Source organism: Crocodylus siamensis, chromosome 5 (genome assembly GCF_052110815.1).
Source record: "Crocodylus siamensis isolate JL-2025a chromosome 5, ASM5211081v1, whole genome shotgun sequence".
Lineage (NCBI taxonomy): Eukaryota > Metazoa > Chordata > Crocodylia > Crocodylidae > Crocodylus > Crocodylus siamensis.
Genome location: NC_143399.1, coordinates 42,437,990 through 42,456,371, shown reverse-complemented (window position 1 = coordinate 42,456,371; position 18,382 = coordinate 42,437,990). Strand labels below are relative to the sequence as shown.

Genomic DNA, 18,382 nt, shown 5'->3' with positions numbered 1-18,382 from the left:
CAGGGTTGCAAAAGGGGTATTATATGCACTGGCAAAAACAGCTGCCTCTGCAGTACCATCCTCTTTGCCCTTGCACTCAGCACTCTTTAAGGATGCTAGTTCAAGTAGGGCCCATTTCCACCGGCATCCTCTTGACTGTTCTTTTTTTACTACCACCCCTCTCCTCCATCTTGCAGACATGTAAATTATACCCACATGGAACCCTCAGATACTGCTGACACACACAGAAGTCAGGTTTACTCAACCCCATTTGGATTTAGTAATAGGTAAACAATAGTTTGCAAGCTTAGCCTCTGGTCAGAATGAAAAAGCCATATATAGCTTGAGCTAGCATACCACATCTGTTAAACACCACAAATGGTTAAAAGTTGTAGAGTGGACAGAGCCTCAGATTTGCATTTGGTTTTGCGTCTTTACATGAAACAGTCCGTGGGAGGAAAAATAAATAAAAGATGTTTTCCTTCCTTCATGAGGTAGGAGAATTCTCTTCCCACCTTTACACTTCCTAAGAAATTTCTAAAACTTACCATATTCAGCTGTAGATCCAAGAAAAATTTTCAGACAGATCTATATACAAAGCCTTCACAGTAATAAGACAAGAAAACAGGAAGATCACAAGGAAGAGACAAGAAGCAACAAGGTAAAGCACTGCAAAAAATTCTGATCAGCTGTACCCAAGAAGCTGGGCATAGAAACAGTTAGCAACCACACAGATGATGCATCAGCAACTCTAAATCAAAGTTAAGATTCTAGAAAGTGATTGACTTCAAAGAAAAGTCAGTCTAGCTGCCATAGCTGCAGGGAAAGTCTCAAGGAGCGCAACCAGCACATGCATCCAACAGCAGCAGCTCTCAGGCATGTGACAGTCTCATTCATTTCAGAGCACCTGTCCATGGTAATACAGGCAGCTTGAAGGTCCTTCCATAGGCAGGAAGAAATGAATAAATCCGATAGGAATGAGCCAATAAATTGAAGATTGAAAGGCGTGCTGATACTCTAGTAAATGGCAGAGGGTGAAAAGGAGAGAAATAGATGTCCCTCTGTTGCCATGAAATGCAAAAAGATATTTTCACTGAAGCAATGGGCTGAACACAGCAAAATAAATTCATTGGCAAAATAGTTCACATGTAAGTAAATGATAATCTACACTGAGGATCTTTGCTGGGCATAGAGCAGAGTTAACATAAATTAACGAGGAGGAAGCAAATAGGAAATGGCTTATGAGTTTGTATAAACCGCTTTGGTATTATGAGCCTTTGATGAGTTCCACCTGGAACAGATGTGACCTCATTGGAGAAAAATGCTTTAATGGGGACAACATATTTCAAGAAAGAAAACTGAAGTTTCAGAGGAATGTAAAACATTTGTGACCGAGTCAGGAAATCAGTTCATAGATTCGTAGATGCTAGGGTCAGAAGGGACCTCAACAGATCATCAAGTCCGACCCCCTGCCTAGGCAGAAAAAAGAGTGCTGGGGTCACATGACCCCAGCCAGATGCCTATCCAGCCTTCCCTTAAAGACCCCCAACGTAGGGGAGAGCACCACCTCCCTAGGAAGCCCATTCCAGATTTTGGCCACCTTTACTGTGAAGACGTTTTTCCTGATATCTAGCCTAAATCTGCTCTCTGTCAGTTTGTGACCATTGTTCCTTGTTACTCCAAGAGGCGCCCTGGTGAACAGAGCATCTCCAATCCCCTGCTGCGTACCTGTAATGAATTTGTAGGTGGCCACAAGATCACCTCTCAGCCTTCTTTTGCAAAGACTGAAGAGGTCCAGGTCCCTCAGTCTCTCCTCATAGGGCTTGCTCTGTAAGCCCCTAACCATATGAGTGGCCCTCCTTTGGACTCTGTCAAGTCTATCAACATCCTTCTTGAAGTACAGCGCCCAAAACTGGACACAGTACTCCAACTGCAGTCTGACCAATGCTGCATAGAAGAGAAGTATCACCTCCTGCTGATACATGATAAAGTGTGGTTAAGCTTTGATAATGAAAAGGTCTACAAGGAAAGGCTGAATGAATTGGGCACATTTAGCTTGGAAGATGACCAATGGAGGTAGGAAGAATTTGCTGCCACAAGTGTTCTTTATACTAAGAAAATCAATGCTAAATTTTAGAAAAAAGTTACATGCAACAAGCTGTCAAGGGAGGTTATATAATCATCAGCAGCAAGACAAACGCTGAACAACTGAAGCAAATCAAATTTGCTCCAGTGGACTAGCAGAGCCTGGGTTTACCAAAATAATTCTCACAAAATTATTTCTCCAACAGAGAAACAGAAGCTAAAATCTTAGTAATCAAAGGGGCAAGGATGCTGGAGTTACACAACTAAACATGATTCCTAAAAAGCTAGTTGCATCCCCACTAAAAAGAAATCCAACTGGTTAGAACAGTGACTGTCAGTCACGGAAACATGAAATCCTTTTAAGGATGCTATGGGGTGCTCCACAATATTAGCACTGACAGGAGATTTCAAACAGTGTCAAAAACATTCTGCCCTCCTGTGGGCTTTCTGAGTTCTGTGCAACAGAAGAATTCCTCTGTTATTTTTTTGTGGTCAAAGAACGAGTGAAAACTAAGAGCTGACATTTTCTGAGGGGTCTAATGAGGGATGCCTTGAGTCTAAAAGGGTTGAGAACCACTGGGCTAGAAAATAATAGACCGGGGAGACATCTGTTTCCCTCAGGCACTCATAGCATTTTATTTGAGGGCTATTCAAATTAAATTAATTCATTCCTGCAAGACTACATGTGTGGAAACCACTCTATAGGAAAGAAGTGAAATTCCTGTAGCTTTTTACTTTATTATTGAATTTCATACCCCGAGTTCCTGGTGGACAGGAGCATTTGAAGTGATTGATGAGATCAATGCAGGTTCCTCCATTTTGGCAGGGCTGGAACTGACACTCATTCACTTCATACTCGCAGTTGACACCCTGGTACCCTGGCACACACTACAAACATAAAAAAAAAAAAGGAACAAGTGTATATATATCTCACCCAACATGGACACATAAGCATGCATCTGAGATTAATGCACCCTAACCTAAAACAGGACAAAAAAACCAAAAATCTTCAGTGGCCAAATTCTGCTCCTATATGCATGTGGGCAGTCTTAATGATTTCAGTGAGGGAAGTTAACCAGGTAAGTACTGTACTGCTCGCAAAACATCTAAAGGTGAACAATCTGCCTCCTACAGATGTCTTGCAGAAGATCACAAGGCAAAGTTGGAAGGCTTGATGAATCTCAGCTGCTATTAAAAAAAAAAAGTCAAGTCAAACAAACTTCAAGTCGTCAGTTAATTCAGCCCATTCAGAAAATGTGGTTCAGAAAGTTCCACCGTTCTCAAAGCCCATAAAACTGGTGGGCTAAAATAACCTGTGGTGCTGTGAATATCAGCCAGAGGAGTCAAAGCACAGCAAAAGGAGACGGTGCCTATCATGGGAGGTAAGTGTTCCACCCATCCTAAGCAGGACAAATATAGATTGTGTCGATTTGCTTTTTGATTTAATTTTCATATACTTATACGTTACAAGTGGAAGAGACCTATTAGGTGAATAAATCCATCTCCCCAGAGGCATGGGATATCAGTGACTAACCTCCTGCTAAACTCAAGTCAAATACTGTTCATTCTTATCCTTCCATAGTCTTTCAAAGTGACTCCAAATCCCTGACATTAACCAAGTTTAAATTTTCTCTCTGGGGCATGCTGCATTTTTCCAAGTTGTAGGTCCCTTTGCATTCAGTCTCTTTATTTGGTACTTGGAATTCTTCCTAGTAAACCAAATCTGAACATTTCATCAAATATCACGCTTCTACTCTCTCCCTTGACAGTGCTTCTACTCAAGACAATTTGAACATAATCGCAGTTTTAGCTGATAAATAATCAAAATAATTTTTGCAGAGCACCCGGTCACTACCATGGCAAACAGGTGACAATCTAAGCACCAGAAAGGAAATGAAGAACTGTACAGTGAAAATGTTAAACTGGTGAAATTAGGCATTATCTGTGTTTCCTTTAAATAGCACCCTCCTTTACCTCACAGTTATATCCTCCAAGATAGTCCCTGCAGGTGGCGCCATTCTGACAAGGACTGGATATGCATTCATCCACCTGCTCTTCACAATAGCTACCAGTGTAGCCTGTCCGGCATTGGCAACGGTGGCTGTTTCCAACATTAAGGCAATTGCCAGAGTGCTGACACAACTGGTCTACAGGGACCCCTAGAATAAAAGGTTAAGCAAAGTAAGCAGCCATCTGAAACCAAAATTCATGAGAGAAGCCATCACCATTGCTATTTCAGCTACGAACAGTTATTGCTAGACCAAAAAAGCAGAGCCTCTATCCTGGATCCTGGAAGTTGGAAGGAAGGAAATGTGGGGGGTGGAATCTATTGATAACACTTTGAGGTCTATCATTTTCTGATAACAAAGAAGAATGCCACTTACCCCTCTGTGAGGCAGCCACTTGGCAGGAGACATTGGGCACATCACAGTAGGCACCACTCCAACCAGGGGGACAGTTGCAATGAAAGTGAGTATTCTGCTGGACACATGTACTTTTGTTCTTACAGGGAAACTTGCTACACAGATCCACAAGTATCTAAAACAACAGATGCATGAATGTAACTGATAAGCCATTGTTCAAATTTTCTGCCTTTCTTGGGGGTTTAAATCCCCCAAACATTTTACACTCTGATAAAGGCACCAAGATACACTGGGTTTAACTGGTGTCTTAAACTGTCCATTATCCAAGATAAAGAGTTTGCAGTTGTTACGCTTTACTTGCAGACAGTTCTGTTCCCACTCACCTAGCTCAACAGACCATTCTCTCATCTCTGAATAACATGTGTCATCCTTACTCACTTATTTCCCTTTTTGAGCATATAGCCTTCTAGGAAAGCTTAGATGCTTGACTGATGTCAAGCTGACTGCACTGGCTAGGGTAGGTCTTTTAAAAAGAATAACAGTTCTGGATTCAGCTGTTCTACCTGCTTTCAGTTGATAACATTCTTCTTTTAAGAAGAGAAATGTCAATCTCTTTCTCAAATAGATTTAAGAGAGAAATCTGTGTTTTCAAGTGCATCGGAGACAATATAATTCTGAACTTGTTCCTGCCTTCCAGGTTTTAGCCTGTTTCTTGTCAGGCTTAAAAGTATAGTATTACCATTTTATCTATAATAAACTACTGACTATTTAATACACAGTTTCCATAAGGGCTCACTGCTTGCAATTTTATTTTATTTAGTCCTCCTTATTCCAGCTCTTTGTTAAATTAGATCAAACCGAACTTACTAGACTAAAATTGTAGTGGAGCCTATAAGCTGTTAAGCCCTTCCAATATTAGCTTCAATTGCATTTATAAATTTGAAGAGTGGAGAGTGCTCATATAAAATGTATATGACACACAATGATCAAACTCCTCATTCGAAACACAGAATTTATCTCCGATCTGCTGAGCAGAACTGGGGAACTGGATGATTAATTTTTTTGGAACCAAGGTACATGATGTCAGCAAGAAACTGTTCAGTTTCATAGAACTTTACGATCATCTTTCATGTTCCTTCTCTCAAGATGATTAAGCAATGCGCAGCTGCTCAGGATGACCGTAACTTGTGACATTCTTATGTTGTCCATTTTCTCTGCAAATGGAAAAGTCTTCAGTGACATAATTCTCCATATCGTTAGGTAGATGGTATTCTTGTCTGAGACCCAGTGCTCTTTTCTCTTTCCATTTATAGAATCAGCAACACAGAAGAGCAGGAAAACATTCTTCTCCTGTATGGATGCTGTCATCACTAGGCCGTCTCTCACATTTGATTAAATATCTTGCATTAAAATAAGGCTGCTTTAAAAAAATATTCTTCCATTATGTTTTCCCCAAAGGGCAGGGCAGCATCTGGAAGCCAGTTGCTAAGTTAAGTGTCAAATAGTATATGCTGAATAAATTGGTCCAAAAATTACTCAGTCTTGCAATGCCAGGTTAACATGAACGCGACTAGAAAAATTCTTATGAGATACAGGTTCTCTGATGACCTGCTTAGTAATCAGAGCTTATCTTTAAATGGCAGAGATCAAACAGTGCCTGAAAGCAGCCAATTCTTAGGCTTACTTTTGCACTGCCTAAATCCAAAGACCATCATGGCTATGTTTTAATGACCATAGCATCCAAAACGTCTTATATGCAACCTGAAATTAATGACCTGCTTCCACTTCAATAAGCCACTTTTTCAATGGCATATTTGATATGGAATTGATCTAAATTCTCCATTTAGAATTGAGTTGCAAGCCTGAAATGAGCATGAACCCCACCTTAAAGTAAAACTCAAAAAATGTCAAAAGTTCAGTTTTCATTAATTTGTTTTAATACATCATTTCCTACCACTGCCTTAAACTTTAGACATCTTGGAGTAAAAATCACACTAATATTTGGTAATGACTGCACAGTCATTTTCTATACCGATCAGCAGCTTCCAATTTTACTGTAGGAAACCACCACTTATAGTGCATAAAACTATATTAACACTAGGTTGTAAAACCACTATGCCTCAGACTAATTGGCTATAATGGGCTAAATGATCATTTCAATTATTTTCCTACAAGAGACACCATGACTGTTGGTATTGAACAAACTGTTACTCCAATTAACTATTATTCCAATTAAAAGACTAGGTAGGGGAAAAAAAAGTAGAGTTTGTTTGGGAGCACAAAACAGCATGTCAGTGTTGCAATGGGTGAGCAGTTAATTCTGCTATAATAACTATATTTAATGTCTCTATCCAAGTGGTGCCTATCTTATTTACACACAAATTCTGACCTTGAGTAAAGCAAGCCTGAAGTGAAAGTGAAGTAAGTAAGCTACCATTATCCTGGGCAGAGAACTACACACAGAAAGCTTTTGATGCTGTTCATTTTCTTCAGAAACCATACCACATGCTAATTTCAGATGTGGCTTCCTTCTCCAAAACTGTGGTTGAAGAGTTTAACTTCTAGGATAGACATAGCTGAGCTGTGTGCGTTTTAGAGTGGAGGGAAAGCATTAACAAGTCCTTGCCATAATAAGAATTTTAATGGCATCAGTTGCTTTGTTACAAAATAGCACTGAATACAGTTGGCATGAGCATGTCAACCACCTCCCAATGGAAACAAAGGAAATGGGGCTCTGCGTTGTTTAAAACCTGATATTCATTCAATCTGACTATTTTGTTATACAAATGTTCAGACAAAAGTAACAAGTAAGAATGGACCAGCTGAAATAACTGCTGAACATCTAGGTCTGGGCTACTTACCTGACAGTTCTTTCCAGTGTAACCCATGGGACAAACACAATGATAGGTCCCCAGGCTATCCACACAAGTCCCTCTGTTCAAGCAAGGATGTGAATCACATTCATTAATTTCCATGAGACAAAAGGTTCCCGTGAACCCAACCGGGCACTGGCATGTAAAGGAGTTGATCCCGTCCACACAAGTGGCTCCATTGAAACATGAACTGGAAAGACAAAATAAGAGCGAAAAATAAAATAAAATATAAGACAAAATACAAGTTAGCTCACAGCCAAAGATTTTATATAAGATTTATAGAAGTGAGAAAGAACCAGTCCTACTAAAACTCCAGCCATCACTAGGACTTGTCAGTCCAGTCCACTCATTTTTTAGGTTAACTTTTGGATACTGCAAGCTTGTAACAGATATGCTCTCCACTAAAACTCTTAGGTGTTTTCCAACACAATGTCTGGACAGCAGTAACCTCCTCATTAAACACATCTGCTTTGGATAGTTTATCCACAGACCTAGAGCAGAGATTCCTCAACATATTACTAATGACAACTTCCACTGTTCAGACTTCAATTGCTCAGACTTCCTCCCCTCCCATTGGCACATATAACATCCCTTTTGCAACCACTGCAATTACATGTACTGAAGAAAAATAAGGAAATTTAAATCTGAATATCTTTAAATACAATAAATCTGCTGCAGGCAAGAACCAGAATCACGTAATTGGCAAATATGTTGAACCACAATTTGAGGATTCCCTGGTCTGGAAATAAATGCTTATCATTAGGTCACCTACCTCACCTCTGCTGAGGCAGGGTTGCTCAAATATTCCCTCTCAACCTAAATGTACTGACAGAAAGGGCTTCCATGATTTTCCCTTCAAAAGATTATTCCCAATCTGTGGTAAGTGAGCTGGTTGGAAGTGGAATGCCAAAACCAACTTTGAATTTTTCAGTTTCAAAGGAACAGTCGTCACAAGCACAAATATGCTCCAGCTACTAATTAACAGCTTTTGAGAAGGTAACAAACAGCTGTTAAATTACATGATTCCAACCACTCATTCGATTGACCACAAGGGATAAGGAAAGTAAACTAGTTCCCCAGTGAATCATTTGCCTACTATCCAATCACACAATGAAACTCTGTCTACTCCGATGTCAGCCCACCACAAAGTCCAGCTCTTTGAAGTACATATTTCCCTAAGGAAGACAGTCGAGAAAGCAGTAACAGTTTTGGTGGCATTTATGCGAATGTCCAAGAAGCATCATACTACGTCAGTTTGAGGGTTGCTCACACGGCATGACTGATTTTAGAGAACAAAGCTGCAAGGCAGCTTGATGAGTCTTGAATACTTCTTAAAGAAATGATGAGTCAAGTAAAGGAAAAAAAACTCATGGAATGTAATAAACAATTTTTTTCCTTGCAATTATGTGAAAGTTCCATTATTTATGCTCAGCTCTTATAGACTAACATTTTGAATGAAAAGAGACAGTTATAAAATAATTCTTGTTTTTTGAAGGTATCAAGATGTCAATAATCAAGAAGCAAGATCTGTCAAGCAGGATCTTGTTTCTCTCATATTCCCATGAACATGGCACATCATTGTACAAGGTGTACAACGGCAGAAAAACTCTTTGGAAAACTGAATGATCTTACCACAGCAAACAGTGGTGGGGAAAAACTGCTTCACTGAGTACTCTATGGTTAACTTCCTCTCTCTGCGGGTATAAGCAGGAGTCACCAAAAGAAGCAGATCAGCTGCAGCAGGATGTGCCCTGTCATAGCTGATCGGCTTTATAGGGCAAAATGTATGTCACTTGCTGTCTCAGCATCAGGCAGGGGTCCAAGCCTCTGGAACAACAGGCAACACATTGTCCACTTAAACAGAGACAAGCCTTGAAGATACCCTGAGACACATCTCCCTAAGTGGAGACGCTAGGGCTTCCTGCTTAATGACATGCCCCAGAGATTGCCCAGGGTGCATCTCTATAAGACGGGAAAGTCAGGCAGGTGCTCCTAGGCTTTGAGGGGCCTGATCCTTCACAAGAATTTCCAGGGCGCACAAAATCAAGGCCCCACAAGCCCTGGGAATGCCTGCTGGCTCCAGGCTGCCTGCAGTCTTGCATCATGAAGCGCACAGATCTCTATTGCAATAAAGTGGCAGAAACTATTACCACCTTTGGTGCAGCCACAAATTTGCGGCATTTGTGGTACAGTCAGGGGTACAGATATCTGTTTACTTGGCCTTTGGCCCACCATAAAAAATTTCTTTGGTGGCACAGAGGTGACATCTATTTCCACCCTATGAAACAACAACCAAAAATTTGGCTAAACAAGTGTTACCTGATGTTGAGACCCCTTATTACAGCATGTGCTCTAAGGCACTTGCTGAAAACTGCCTGTCAGTATGAAGCCCTTCTAGAACAGGAATCAAGATGGCAAATTTTATTAAAGCACATGCACAGAAACATATTATCAACTGCAAGAGACAAAATCAAAAGTGATCAAAGACTTCTTTCCACAGCATCAAGATGGCCTTTGTGTAGGAAGCTGCTGACTCATCTCTCTGAACTCTGCTCTGCAGTACAAGTTCTCATTAATGATTTTAGTTTTGACCGAGCTGAACTGCTTGGCAAACGAGCTATAGCTGCCAAAGACTGACTACCTTTTATTGAGCTGACCTGCTTTCCTGTCTCAATAGGCTGAACACTACCTAGCTTCCAAAGACTGAAAATTGCACCTGCTCATGATCATTTCATAGTTAGCAGGGTCGGAAGGGACCTGAACAGATCATCAAGTCCAACCCCCTGCCATGGCAGGAAAGAGTACTGGGGTCAAACGACCCCAGCAAGGTGATTGTCAAGCCTTAAAGCCATGGCAAGGCAAAGAGGGAAACTGCCAATGACTCCATGCTGGAAAATTTCCTCAATTAAAATGTATTCCTGGCCTAATTGTTGACATAAAAACATAACCTGAATTTGATTCCAACTTCAATAGAAAAGATTGGGCCAGAGACCATCTTCAAAAAATGATGACACCCTAGGTGTGGTGGTTCCTCAACCAAGGAAAAGGAAAGGTTTAACTGAATTGTCTTATGATGGGGAATTAAAGCCAAAATTCAGCTAACTGCAGCTCAGTGACTTGGTTGACAGTGACAGGGTTAACCTTAGAATCATAGAAAGTTAGGGTTGGAAGGGACCTCAGTAGGTCATCTAGTCCAACCCCCTGCTCAAAGTAGGACTGTCCCCAGCTATACCATCCCAGCCAAGGCTTTGTCTAACCACGTCTTAAAAACCTCCAAGGAGAGAGATTTGGACAGAGGTTTGATATTTTTTGCATCTTTCAGCTCTACGCACCTCCAAAAGACTGGTTTATTTCCTGATGACTAAAGACAGGATGAATTTCAATGCAGAACTGAACCTTTTACTTAAGTTCATCAAATACCTCACCTGCCATAAGCATCTAGGTTCTGCAAAGCAGTATGTTTTACCCAGTTCCTGTAATGTACCTGTGTGCATGATGGTCGTCTGGGTACAAAATACCCTGCACATACCTCACTGAAAGGACCTCCTCTGCTGAGCAAGAAGACAAGTATCAAAGAATGAAATAAGGGCAGTCTCTGTGCCAGACTCTAGGGTACACAAAGGCACACCCCTAGGTAACTGTGGGTCAATGCTGCTAAGCTGTGGAACACTGCCTCTGCTCAGGCACAAAGAGCAGGCCCAGGAAAGGAGTTCTGTTACAGCTGGCTCCTTTGGGGAAGTGCAGTCCTGTGTTAAGTCACAAGTTAAGCCAGCATCCTTTGCCTGCAACTCAGTTAGGTCCTTATGCCACATGTCAGGAAAATAGCAGGCCCATTTCTAACATGACTCCTGAATGGGACTGGCTTCCAAACCACCAGGTAGTATTTCGTAGCTACTCACTCACACTGTCAAAAGAAATGTAAATGTACTTGCCTCTCAGTGCATTCATTGATGTTGTTCTCACAATTGGTCCCCTCAAATCCTGCTGGGCACTTGCACGTGTAGCTGTTGACGTAGTCAGAACAGGTGCCTCCATTCTTGCATGGTTCACTCAGACACTCATTGGTATCTGTCTGACACTGCTCCCCTTGGAACCCAGGCAGACAGATGCATGAGAAAGAGTTCACCCCATCCACACATGAAGCTCCATTCTGGCAGGGGTCTATAACAACACCACAAATAAAAGTTAATAATCAAGGGAAAAGCAGGGAAGGGACTGGCTCTGAGTAGTTGCCCCATGGAAAGAGCATGTCTGTCAACTTCTGCAAACCAATCTATAGCAAAAAGTATAATTTAATACTAAATTCCACAGGATTATCCTGTAAATAAAAAACTGGTGAAAAGCAAAAGCCATGAAGCATGGGTTTACCAGACATCTTCCCAGCTAACACAAGGGCTACCTGTATACCTCAACCTAGTGCCCTCAAACACAATACCATCTCACACTCACTGACCATTGAGCCAAAAACTCCTTGCCCCATCACACCACACCCTCCATTAATTTATCAAAATATCTATTTAAAAAATGCCAAAATGAGGCTGCACAGTTGTTAGCTTGAATGAAGAATGGTATGGTCAATTTTTGGTGCAAGCTTTAGCTAGTCCTCTGATGCTGGTGCAGTAAGACACAGGCCTTCATTATGCAAAGGTACAATCCAACGATGGAGAAAGTATTTACTACTGGAAAAATATGTTCATATGATTAAAGTCTGCATTGGTAGAAAGAACACCTGCATCCATTTAAAGGTCACAAAGCCATTGTAGAGATAAGTACTTAAAAAGTCAAACTCTTGGCAGCTATAAAGTGCTGTGCCTATGGCAGTCAGCCACCGTGACTAGGGCTGAAAGCTGAACATTGATTGTCAGCACTGCGTATTTGCAAACAAGTAAAGGGGGTGATTATATCAGCTCTTCACTGTGTTTTCATTATTGGAAGGGTCCGCTTACTTCTGGGATGTAAAGACAATTGGCCCAAATCAAAGAAGGTTTTTATTACTGCTACAGCTGACTTAATTTGGTGAGTTTTGCAAACCCTCCTTTTGGATGTGTTTGAAGTACTAGGAATCAAGCTAGATCAATCTTGTGACTTTACTTTCAGATAGGGTAAAACATGTGAATCATGTGGGATTTTAGATATCAAAATAACTAAGATAAAGCCTTTTTTTTTTTTTTAAAGCAGCCTATGAAAGTGTCCTTTTACACTGGAGTCCTAGAACAAATGCAAGAGCACTACCAATAATCTAATCTTCTTCCAGGGGATGAGGTTATGCGATCCACATACCAAATCAAAATGACCTTAGTATTGACTGTTCTATACCAACTTGTTCAGAAAAAAACATTTAAAAGAACAGACCAAATGAAATATACCAAAATGGTATCTGCAGCAGTGCTGGAGAGATTTTTAACAGGGCACTCTTCACGTAGTAAACTTCTTTTCGGAACTTTTAAAGCAAGTCCTCCTGAAAAATGTTAAGCTGTCTTCCTTTTCTTTATAAAAATCTGATGTTCAACAGGCAAAAACCTGAGTAGGTAGGTAGTTTCCTTTCTATAAAGCAATGAAATTCACAAAAATCTCTTGATCAAATCTGCTTTAGCTTTAGTTCTGGTAACCTTAACTACACAAGTAACTATGTGCAAATACTTATTTTACAAGGAGAGTGCCTGCTGCTTTTTAGTTTAATTTGCTTTCAGACTAAACATATATATGAGTTATTCAGGAACAAGTACTGCACTTTATATCCATGCTGAGTCTTAATCTGATTTAACTTTCAAGACACACAAGCCTAGGATGTTACACTGATTCTAGCATACATAAAAACTTCACAAACATGAGTCTCAGTTTCAGCTTGTTATGAATGCATGAGAAACATTCAAATTCACACTTGGCATATGACTCCTACTGTTCTGATTATTACAGACAGTTTCTATCAGAGAACTTTTAAGTGCCCATTTCTGTCCCAGAGGTGTAAGTTTTACAAGGCTGAGTATGTTCAAGATAAGGTTTTATAAGAGATACTGGTTTCATACATCTACCAAGGGCAGTCACTGTTAAGAAGACTGAGTTATTTCTATGGGAAAACAATCTGCCTGTTTTGTTCCACACTTACTTGAAAGGCAGTCATCAATGTTGCTTTCGCAGTCTCCCCCAGTGAAGCCTGGGTTGCATTCACACAGGTAGCTGCCTTGAATGTTGTGGCAGACAGCATGATTCCTGCAGGGCTTTGACACGCACTCATCAATATCCACCGTACATCTCTCTCCTGAAAGAAGGATGCAAGTAAAAGATCTCACAGAGGTCAAGAGTCAAACAACATACAATAACCCTGAAGATATTTAATATTAAAATGAAAATCCATTTATAGTATCTGATGAAGTAGACTGTAGCTTACAAAAGTTTATGCCTCTAGTCTCTAGCTTATGCCACCTAGTCTCTAAAGGTGCCACCCTGCCCTGCTTATTGCCTGACTTCAGACTAACACAGCTAATTACCATTCTCAATATTAACACTGAAACTTATCCCTGCCCTTCCCGTCTCTCCTCCTGCCTACATTACCTTCCCAGCCAGGAGCACAGAGACAGATATATCCATCAGAGCCAGATGATTCTTGGCAGATTCCAGAATTCTCACAAGGATCAGGGGAGCAAGGAGCCTGCACTATCTGGCAGTTCACACCTGTGTGGGGAGAACATATCAGTAGGAACTCAGTGCCTACAGGAGTAAAGAGGTGGGACTCAAGTCATTATCCCATGGGGAAATCGACAGCGTTTCCTCTTAGTCACTTGAGTTGGAGAAAAGGAAGATCACAGCTCTTCTTTAAGGAGAAGCTGAGCAAAAGCAAGCAATTATATCACTGTGGTCCCAAGTGACATGGGGCAGTTTGTGGAAAGAACAGGACAAGTGGATTAACAGTATGCCACATGCACCAAGGGATGGGTTTCAAGAAGTTAGCATATCTAGCTGCACCAAAAAGGCTGCTCCACTACTGAGGGTTGAAGGACAGGATCAGGAGATTTACAGTCAAGAACACCCACATACAGAGACTTAGTGGTGGGTGACCGAATTAAATGAATTCAGTTTACCAGGGTCTATCTCAGGGGTGGGCAAAATGTGGCCTGCCAGGCCATTCCATCCGGCCCACAGGACCCCTAAAAAGTTTAGAAAATTAATATTTATCTGCCCCTAGCTGCCTGTCCTGTGGCCCTCGAAGGCTTGCCAAAAGGCTTGCCCTCCACCCAAAATAAATGCCCGCCCCGATCTAACTGAAGAAGAGGGTAGATACAGAAGCCATGGCTGGAAACGCCAGGCCTCTTGAACACCTTTCCTTAGAGTTTACTTTATCTCTAGAAAACAGTCAACTTCAACAAATGGGTAACCAGCGCCTGAGACGGTTTCAGTGGGGAGGACAGAACTCCCCTCTCCCTATGGGACAGCCTCTTTTTGCACCAAGGAGGTTCCCTTTCCTATTATAGCAGCTGTATGGTAGATGGAAACTCTGGTAATCCCTCATATGCCCAAGCACCTTTCCATTTTGTCAGCATCCATTTTTAACGGGGGTCAAGTACCGCTAGTGTCACCAAGGCTGTGGTCATAAGTACATCTGGAAATCTTTCAAAAGGGTTGCAGCTGGTATGTTATAATTACTGCATGTGAATAAACTGATAATTATTCAAATGTAGTAAAACCACTCCAACTTCAACCAAATGATGAAAAATAACAACTGCTGCCCTTTTGAAAGGGCTCCAAATGTATGTGTCCACACCCTGATTCAGTTCAAATTGCAAAAAACTGGTTGCAAAAGAGCTGGAAGTCCGGCAGTCTTTTGCAATCACTTATAAATACAGTATGTTAGCTAGGTAATTGGAATATTCAGTGTATGGATAAACAGGATTAACACAATGGAGAGACAACATGAAGGAAAAGAATAGTTTGAGTGAACTACCCCTTTAGCAAACAGCTGAGAGTTGTTAAGGGAGAATGCTTTGAGGATTTCCCAGCAGCAGCAGTAGCCAACCTACAGGACTAGTTTTGACCAGAAGGATCAAAGCCTAGGAACCCAGACCAAAAGAGAGTTGCCAGTTCTAAAAAAATCCTTCTCCCAGGAGATGGACATTGGTTTTTTAGATGGGGGACCATATCTAGACACAGGACCCTACAGGAGTTAGTCAGAAGAATGAGACCTGCCTAGCTCACCACAGATTTGTGACCCTTTAAAAGTAGGACAGAGACAAATTCAAATTGTATTTTTAAAAGTCTTTTCTATAAATACTTTGTTCCAACTGAAAAAGTATAAAGTTTTAGGAATGCTGTTTAATCAGCATATACCACTGATCACAGATGGCTCAAAGGAAGAACTACAGGTATCTGAACTCAGCTTCACGCAGTAAATGAGAATGGCTGATATTCTGGAGCTCTGGCCCCTGGTTCAGTCTAAGAATGAGAACTGCGGAATACAACCCTGGGATAAGTAAAGGCATGAAGCCTAATTACTGAGACCACTCAGAAGTCCAGGAAAAGAACAAAAGTGCAGCTACTACAGTTAGGGCTTGTGCACACTGAGGAAAGTTATTCGAAACTAATAACAGGCTTGAAGTTAAAGAGGGGTAGTTAAAGCACATTAAGCCTGTGTTCACATCCTCCTTCAGAAATAGACCGACCTTAATTGGATTTTGCTCAATTTGCTTCCAAAACAAATTCAGCTAAACTGAATTAAGGTCACTTTAATTCTCAAGAAGAATGTCTATACAGGGATTTAATATATGTTTCTATATGGATGTCACGTCTACAGTGATTGCATCATAATAATATCTGATTCCTTTCAATTAAGATATTATTCTCATTTTAAATTCCCTGTTATGGTGATCAGATCTCCCCTTCATGTTTCATATTTCCATTTAATTCAAGAGAAAATACATATCACCAAGATGATTAAAAAAAACCTATGAAAGGTGAAATTGTCACTGAATGGTCCTTCACCTTTGAATCCTCTCCTGCAGGTGCATCTATATCCATTCACCAGATTGTCACAGGTTCCTCCATTCTGGCACGGATTTGACCTACACTCATTTTCCTCTACTTCACAGTCCGTTCCAGTCCAACCTGGGTCACAGAGACACACATACCTGAAAGAGAACAGCATATTTCAGTATTATTCTGAAGTGCTTCTATTCACAAAATTAGGCAAGTAGACAACCTTAGAGGAAAGAAATGATTACCCTTGTAAACATGACTCATCAACTTTTCTATTAACTTACACCAGGTGTAACACTTAACAAATATTAAAACAACCCAATCGTCAAAGCTTCTTTCCAGTTATTAGTCCTTTTAATAAAGTACACATCTGGTCTGCATTGCAGTTTTCTTGGCAAACTATGTTAACATATTTATTTGAGCAAAAGAAACAAGGTGACAGTAAAGAAGAAAGATGGTTTTGAAATACAGAGTTAAAACAGGGAAGTGTGTCCAAATTAAAGCAGCTGGAATCAGCCACCACCTACTCCATCAGCTTCCAAAGCCTGCTAGATGTATAGCAACACTCCACCCATGCATCAGAGCTGAGGATCTGGAGACTCATCCTTGAACTCTAGCCAACACTTCTGACACACTGGCCCTCAAATAGCTCCTCCCACCCCATCACACAATCTCCTTAGTATCCTGAGGCCCAGCACCAGATGGAGAAGGGCGGAAACGCGAGAGGCAATGGTAGAAAATGAAGGATGACATGGATAGAATGAGACTTTTTTTCCTAAGCCTATGCCAAAGTTGTATTAAAGACCAAGACAATCTTCTTGGCTTGCAGAACCTATCATAAGAGGTTACCCAGACTGGTATATCACGCCATTGCTCGCAGGTTCCTAAAGGTCTGTATCAAAACATACACCAAGCATGAAAAAGCATCATCTCTCAGAGGAGTTCAAACACATTCAAAAAGGCTTCTCAAATGGCATGGACCCTCTCTACCAACACTTGCCAACCAACAGTCCCCCTGAAATCCCAGAGTTCAGCAAGTTCACTCATCAAGAGGTAATGGACACATTAAAGTAATCGAACCAAGACCTGAGAATTCAACTCATGGCTTTCTGGGATACTAAAATAATCATGAATAACTGATGCTGCTTGAAACCAAAAGAGCCAATATCTCATTCAGGAGAAGGAGTCTCCCCTGCCTCCTACAAGGCCATACAGATAAAACCAACACTCAAACCCAACTCACACCAGTTGTAGCTTTACACCATCCAGTGTCACACTTCCTTTCCTTAAATTTGACCATAGAGAATCTAGCCAAAGGCCAACTGAGTGTGCATCCAGAGTTAATATTTTAGACTTGGCCCAATCAGGATTCAGGATAAGACATGGGCATGAAAGTATCTGAGTGGCTCTAAAAAAAGATCTCCCACAGCTAATGGAAACAGGGTAGAGAACCATTCTGATCCTCATGCTTCTACAGCATTTGACATGGCCCACCACAATATTGCTGCCATGTGCAAGTGAACTGATAGATTCAGAGGAGAGCATTAAATGAAGAAGTTATCAGCCCTTCTGCAACTCTGAATACTATGGAATACTGCAGCATTTCTTCACACTAACAGAGAAGAATATCCCAAAAAACCCCACCTAGACTTCTGGGATAAAGACTGTGATCCATGACTCTTCTTCACTTCTCAGGCAAAACAGAACTTGCTACCACAAATGGGGTGAAGCTCTTTGGTGAGGGAAATAGAGGTTTCTCAATGACTAGTTTGAGAACTTGGAACAAACCCATACAGGCCCTCACAAACCTTGCTCTCCATGCAACCTAACTTCTCCCTGTTTTCTCCAACATAAGCATATTGCAGCATAGTACTGTCACAAAAGAGACCAAACCAAAACTAAGCACCCCATTGCACAATTTTCTGTCTTTGAAAGGTTTGCCTGACAAAACACAGCTAGCCTACACTGATCTCTTCACAAAATAGTCACAATCTGCTGCAACATGAACAAGTTTCACTTAACGTAAATTAGAAAGAAAATATCCCAAGCTTCACTGCATATTATGGGCATGTTCTGAACAAGACTAATTCAAAGGGGGAGGCACTTTTAGAATAT

General features: G+C 41.0%; 1 protein-coding gene across 1 annotated transcript in view; it reads right to left on the bottom strand.

The window, feature by feature from the left end:
• Window positions 1-18,382, bottom strand: part of NOTCH2 (notch receptor 2) — a 128,292-nt gene that overhangs the window by 31,714 nt on the left and 78,196 nt on the right. Inside the window, exons 14-21 of the mRNA XM_090049474.1 lie at window positions 16,274-16,419; window positions 13,853-13,972; window positions 13,407-13,559; window positions 11,233-11,461; window positions 7,289-7,490; window positions 4,449-4,602; window positions 4,039-4,223; window positions 2,820-2,952 (exon numbers count right to left, since the gene is read on the bottom strand). Coding sequence (XP_089905600.1) covers window positions 2,820-2,952; window positions 4,039-4,223; window positions 4,449-4,602; window positions 7,289-7,490; window positions 11,233-11,461; window positions 13,407-13,559; window positions 13,853-13,972; window positions 16,274-16,419 — 1,322 coding nt within the window. The remainder of the gene's footprint in view (window positions 1-2,819; window positions 2,953-4,038; window positions 4,224-4,448; window positions 4,603-7,288; window positions 7,491-11,232; window positions 11,462-13,406; window positions 13,560-13,852; window positions 13,973-16,273; window positions 16,420-18,382) is intronic.